The sequence below is a fragment of the Ailuropoda melanoleuca genome, unplaced genomic scaffold, assembly GCF_002007445.2.
Source record: "Ailuropoda melanoleuca isolate Jingjing unplaced genomic scaffold, ASM200744v2 unplaced-scaffold9109, whole genome shotgun sequence".
NCBI lineage: Eukaryota > Metazoa > Chordata > Mammalia > Carnivora > Ursidae > Ailuropoda > Ailuropoda melanoleuca.
Window position 1 is genome coordinate 1 of NW_023254558.1, and position 6,815 is coordinate 6,815.

Sequence of the window (6,815 nt, forward strand, 5' to 3'; positions counted from 1 at the left end):
GAAAGGCAGACGCTTAACCACTGCGCCACGCAGGCGCCCCGAGTTTATTTGTTTTTAATACAAATGAGTGTTGTCTATTACATTAGTTACCTTGAACAGGTCATCCTATCTGTGTCTCAGAGTGTCTTAGGAGCGTGGCCCTTAGTTCACTGGACCTTTGAAATTCCAGAATTTCTTATGCTTCTCTCAAAAATGTTTACAACATTCTGGAGCAGAATCTGAAGCTAGATACAACCCACATAAGGCAATCAAGTCTCAGGACTTCTAGCCACATTTCTTTTTGACCCAAACCAATAGTACGCTCTGTGATCCACTGCCCATCTCACTGTTAAGCTTTCAAAGGATAAACACCGGTCACTGATTCAGGCATAAAGACAAAATACTCCAAGTAGAACACTAAGTGTTTTTCATTACCTAACAAAGGGACGTCCTTGGTAAATAGTTTACTCTAAAACTCTCCGAAGTCTTTAGTACCATATCACAAAGGTCAAACTTAAAGATTTTGCGTGGTTGGATTTGTTTTAATGCACAATTTACTAATGTAAATAGTAAGCAAGATGTGACTGTAAATGTTACTACGTACCTCATATTAAAAATTCACATTCAACACGAACAATCATTTTAATCCTCTGACACAGGAGACATTGGCGCCCAATGTCTCCTGGTAAAAACCAGCTCATCGGCATGATCTGGGACACCTGAATGTACACGAGACACGGGGGCATTCTCACCTCTCTGGCTGCGTGATTCCCCAGGACTGCAGCACCAAACTTGCCCTGCTTTACATACTGACCATTTGTGCTACAGAAGCAAGAAAAATAATAGGTATTAATATTTCCTTAAACTAAGTAAAAACAGGTTTGTCTTCTGTCACATAAAAGTGGGGGATCTAGTAATTCAGCCTCGAGAAAAGGATAGAGGTGAACAGTTTATAATTTAAAGCTCTTATATAACTTCTTTACTCTCTAAATATCTATTCATAATATCTCAGTGGAGTGAGCACTTAAGAAGGCAGTTGTTGAGGGTGCAAGAACTTCCTATAGAGTACACGAGACAATGGCTCTTCAAAGTTTTATGTGCAGAATTCTCTAACTGAAATGTTAAAAAGCATTACTGTTCCTCCGCCTAAGGAAGGACTCTGCAGTCTGTGTAGCTCATTTTCACCAACAGAGGCTTACTGAGAAAAGACAGGAGCTTAACCCAGTATTCCACACCCAACTTCAGAAAGCATTTCTTCTCAGCTACTTACTATCGATACGCATGAACTGCTGTTGCAACCAATACGGTAGAAGTGCCTGTTGTAGTGGGGGCTGCTTTTGTTGGCGCCTGATTTCCTGAAGATGAAGAAGAAAACAAAGATGTCATTCATGTCTTTCTTAAAACTGATTTTTAACCACTGAAGTCATCTTCAAAATTCTTCCTTACGTCTTACAGTTAAGTGATACGATGTTTTCATGGCCAGTATCCTTATCTGATCCACAGAACAGCCCTATGACCTCATCTGGGGATGAGGACACAGAAGCTCTAAGCAGTCAAGTGCGATGACACAATAGCAGCGAGCCTAGGACTAGAATCCAACTCCAGTTCCACTCCAAACAAGTCTCGGGGCTGGACAAGCAGCCCCGCCCAGAAAGCGAGGTCATAGTCCATCTACTTTCTTTTCTTTTTCCAATATTTTGCCAGGTCTAATATAAATAAAATTGCTTCTCCTTCCCTTATCTCGGGCTAGAAAATTAGTGCTGGTATTCAGATCATATCTTCCACTTCACTTTTCCAATGATTTGAGGTAACACTAATGTTTTAAAACAGTGTATTTAGAGAAAATTGCATATTTATACTCACCACATGAATGTGCTGATGGAAGAATAGTGAGAACTTAGGCAAAGACATGGAAACCAAAAACTTATTTTCAAAAGTATCCTTGTTAGATTTCTTTCTTTTTGTATTTTAAAAACAAGATGACAGGCTTAAAATGGAGTCACTTATGCTAAGTCCCAGTTGCCAAACTGAGACTTCCTTACAGTTTCGGCTCTCCCTGAAATGGAACCCCAAAACAGTCAATCAGGAATTCCCTGCTCAGCACTAGTTAGGTCATCTGCATGACAGACCCCTGGCATCCCCTGAAGGGAAGTAATCTTGCAATAACTCATCTTGCTTTTTGGCCTACTGGAACTTCCTTGTTCTTGCTCCCTTCTGCCTATAAAAGTCATTTTGTTCAATTCCTCAGGGCTCCTATCTGTTAGATGGGATGCTGCCCAATTCATGAGTCACTGAATAAAGTCAGTAAGATCTTTCAAATTTACGCAGTTGAATTTTGTTTTTTAACAATACCAATACATTTTTTTTTCTGATTATAGAGGTACTCTATAATATGCAAAACTCAGCAAATGCAGAAATGGTAAAGAAAATAAAAATGACCTGTAGTCTCCCCAATTAAAAGTAAACGTTAATAATTTGATGTATTTATTCCTGGTCCTTTTTCAATACACATAAACTTCACAGCTTTTTTCTTATTATTTTTTTAAACAAAATTTGTTATAATTTGACAACCTTCTTTTCTTATTTAGTACTAGTATTTCTTTTAAAACAGTCTCCAAGACAAAGATAAAATAACCCTAGAAATGCTTTTTGGTGGTAACATAAAATACCATATTATGACTCTGCCAGAATTTATCCAATGTTCTATTATTTGACATTTCTTTGGACGGTTTCCAATTTTCCTCTATTATAAATAATGCTGTGGTGAACATCCTGAAAACATACATTTTTGTATGTACCTCTAATTACTTTCTTAAAATAAATTCTTAAAACTGGAATTATGGGATGAAGCAGGGTAAAACATTTTAAGGTTTTGCTACATCTTGCCCAAATGCCCTTGAGAAATGTCGCATCAGTTTACAGCCCCATGAGTAGTGTGAATACGCCAGCTTTGCATCCCTGCCTACAACAGGAGACTAGCTTTTTAAATCTTTACCAGCGAAAGAGGGGCAGTAGGGGAAAGGCAAAGGCCATGTCATTGTTGTTTTCATTTGCATTTATTGATTGCAGTGAAGCAGAGATTTAACGTTTTCTATAGCTATATACTGGTCCTTTGTTTTGATGAATTGCCCACTTACATTGTTTGCTTACTGTCCTAGGCTGGTCTTCATGTTTTCCTTCTTATTTTGTAAAACCTACAACATAGTTGTCAATTCAACCAGTACTGTCCAGCTGTATGTCACACAACAATAAACTTTTCTCCTGATAAGCCAGCTGTATGACAAAAAAGTAACTAAGGCCAGAGGCAGGTTATCAGGACAAGTGTGAAACACTAAGAAAAAATACTGTCCCCCAAGATCAGCCTAGCATCCTCCTTCAGGTTAGTTCAATTTCTCCCAGTACGTTCTCTTCTCGCTACCTAATACCCTGGAAACGGAACGTTGCTCAAGGATTTGCTAGAAGGGTAAGTCAGATGCCCGCAATCATGGGATCTTCTCATTGGCTTAGCAGTCCTTCCTCTCCGAAATCAGTATTACAGATTCTGAATTCCCCACCAAAAAGGACTTCTTTTAATATGTACTTACAAATTTTTGTTTTGTTTTGTTTAGTAAAATTTTCCTGAATTATAGTTGTGTCTGTTTCTTTTCCCCTTCCTTTTTTTCCTTCCAGTATGCGCGTGCACACATACACTCTCCATGTGTTGAATCTTCTTTGCCATCCTTAATATTCGTCATACTTTCTTTTGGAACATTTTTATCTCTTAAATTTTTTATTTTTTAACAATTTCCTCCTTTAATCTTCTATTTCTCTTCAGGTATAATCTGTTTTTATTCACTCTTGTGTTCCTTCTCGTTTAGCCCTCATTTCTGAAATTTTTCTTACGTCTCTAATTCTTTCTTGAGTCTTTTTACTCATTTCTTAGATTTTCTAATCTCATTTATGTTCTCGTTTCATGTCTTATATTATTTTCCTAATGTTAACAGGTGCTTGTAGTTTTTGACCTATTCAGTAAGAAGCATTCTCACAGAATAGAGCTCTCATTGTCTGTGGGGATATTATTCTGTTTCCTGCTCTCTCTTTTCTTCTAACTTGACATGGAGTTGGATTCTGGTAAGTTCCTACTGCTCATTTTAATGTGAAATTTTGCTTTTCTGAACTTCTATAAGGAGGTAGGGTTCAAGGTGGCTTTCTTAACTTCACAGAGCTCCCTCTTCTGTCACTTTCATAGAGCTCAAAAATATGGTGGCTTCTTCCTGAGACTTCCTGATTCTATTTCTATCCCTACTTTTATCTGTATCTTTTCTCCTTCACTTCTATTATATTCCTATCCTCCTCAATTTTAATTCCATTCTCAGCTGTTTCTTCTCAATGTGGGGACCTGTCCTGGAAGGTCACCCTGGAGGGTGAGTTTCAAAAGTTCATAGGAGCGGGGCGCCTAGCTGACTCAATTGGTAGAACATGAGACTTTTGATCTCAGGGTCGTGAGTTCAAGTCCCACACTGGGCATGGAGCCTACTTAAAAAAAGAAAAAAAAAGTTCACAAGAGCAAGACTGCTCCAGTTCTTTCAGTTCCATTATCAACCCCTTGTACCTACCCACAACTAGAGAAGGCAAAACACTTTTCAGTTTCAGCTTCACCTGCCATATTTTCCATGAACATCTAGTGGCTGTTTTGGGGTTCTTCCATGCTCAGATTTAGATATCCCATTGCTACCCTGTTTTCTCCCATGCAACTGCTGATACCACATAAGCCTTGGAGCTGTTAGTGGTTTGTCTAGACTTGCTTGCATTTTGAGATACTCATGAAGATAACTTTTCAACTGGATTTGTTGTAAATCTTATCCACAGGTTTGTTTTTCATATCTGCTCTATTTTTATATTGAGAGTTGGAGAGATTCAAGAACTATGCTGCAGCCACTTTCCCCGCAAAGATTTCTTATACAAATATCCCTTGAACAGAGAGGATCTCCTATCTTGCTACTTTGTAAATGCCTACATAAGGTTGTATAGGTAATTTTTAACTTGAAACGCCTCTATAATTCCCCTTGAATAGTATAATTAACTCGTAGTTGTTTTCCGATTAAAACAAAATCAAGTTACCTCATTGGCTGGGGACCGAGGTTGTTTATTTTTATCCACATCCATTAACCCAACTGCTTTAAACTGAGTCAGAAATACACTGCTGATGAAGACCTGTGCCAGAGCAAATGTAAAGGCAGAGCCTACTAGAAATCTGGCCCAGTCATGGCTTACAGAACATGACCAGCAATCTACAGCAAAGCTGCCAAAAGTGACAGGTAAGATTTAGAGCAGGGGTCAGCAAACATTTTCTGTACAGGGTCAAACAGAAAATATTTTAGGCTTATGGGCCATATGATATCTGCTGCAACTCTTTAATTCTCAATAACCTAACAACATCCTCAGTGTCAGCATTGTGCCCAACATGTAAAAGGCACTCAATATCTTCATCTTCATTCAACAAACGATTTAATGTCCCTTACCACCTATTCTGCTCAGGACTATCTCTATCAGTCCCCAACTCCTCTTCAGGTTCTTACACAAAGATAGCCAAGTGTAGAGGAAGGAGCTTCAGAGTGAGTCAGGTCAGAGTTCAAATTTCAACTATTTCACTTACTGCTGTATGACCTTGATCAAGTCCCCAAACCTCTCTGAACCTCTAAACTGGTGGTAGTCTTCCCTATTTCACAGCACTGCTGAGACAATTAAATAAGGCAATCTATGTAAAGCACCTGAGACTAGACCCAAAGCACGCATTTTAGAAATACTAGTTGCCCCTTTCTCTCCTTTCATTCGACAAGTGTCCATTCAGGGTGCCTCTGTCATGATGAAAGGTACAGGGAATACAGTACTGAGCATCACTGTCCAGTTGGGAAAAAGTCACTGTTAGCATACATCTAACCTATCCAGGTAAAAGAAGTGAAAAGCAGCTCTTCTCTCCCGCCAAAACACGGCAGAGTGCCTACCTAGAGTGCCTTGGGCAGTTTTAGAGAGCGCTGTTCACAGAGTTCGCCTGAGACATTCTTCCTCCAGCTTCTAAAAAAGGGCATACTATCTAGGTGCTGGAATTTAGGCTATCAGAGCTTAGGGAGGAATGCACCACTGGCAGTGAACTTGGCCAGACTGACTGAGGATGGACAAGCTGCTTATCGTTCCAACTAACCTGTTAGGGATCAATCCTAACTTCTTCACTTACCTGTTGCTGCTGCTCCTGGGCCTTTTTTAGGTTGCTTTGGGGCTGTGTACTGGAAGAATTCATTTCCATGGCCAGCAGATGCCTGATCCAGTCCAAAAAGAGAGGCCAATCTCGCACTGTTAGTAGAAAATGAAAATGACATCTCATTTGACATTATCTCAAACCTGGAATCGTTATAAAAGCTGCTCACCCCCAACCTTCAACAAATACCTCCTTGATTTTGATTGCATATCTCACCATACTGGAAATGACAGCTAAGTGTCTTTGAAATCAAGACTGTATTTCTGGGGGCGCCTGGGTGGCTCAGTCATTAAGCGTCTGCTTTCGGCTCAGGGCGTGATCCCAGGTTCCTGGGATCCCTGCTCCGCTGGGAAGCCTACTTCTTCCTCTCCCACTCCCCCTCCTTGTGTACCCTCTCTCGCTGGCTGTCTCTGTCAAATAAATAAATAAAATCTTAAAAAAAAAAAAAGATTGTATTTCTGGGGATGCCTGGGTGGCTCAGTAGGTGAAGCATCTGCCTTCAGCTTAGGTCATGATCCCAGGATCCTGGGACCGAGCCCTGCATCAGGCTCCTTGCTCAGCAGGGAGCCTGCTTCTCCCTCTGCCTGCCGCTCCCCCTGCT

General features: G+C 40.1%; 1 protein-coding gene across 1 annotated transcript; it reads right to left on the reverse strand.

Annotated features, from left to right (window-relative positions):
• Nucleotides 1–20: 20 nt before the first annotated feature.
• LOC117800920 (FK506-binding protein 15-like) lies at nt 21–6,501 on the reverse strand. The gene is made up of 3 exons (XM_034653475.1): nt 6,194–6,501; nt 1,250–1,334; nt 21–801 (listed from the first exon to the last, which is right to left on the reverse strand). The coding sequence occupies exons 1-3, from the start codon at nt 6,345–6,347 to the stop codon at nt 585–587; spliced, it is 456 nt and encodes a 151-aa protein (XP_034509366.1). The 5' UTR covers nt 6,348–6,501; the 3' UTR covers nt 21–584.
• Between the last annotated feature and the right edge of the window lie 314 nt (nt 6,502–6,815).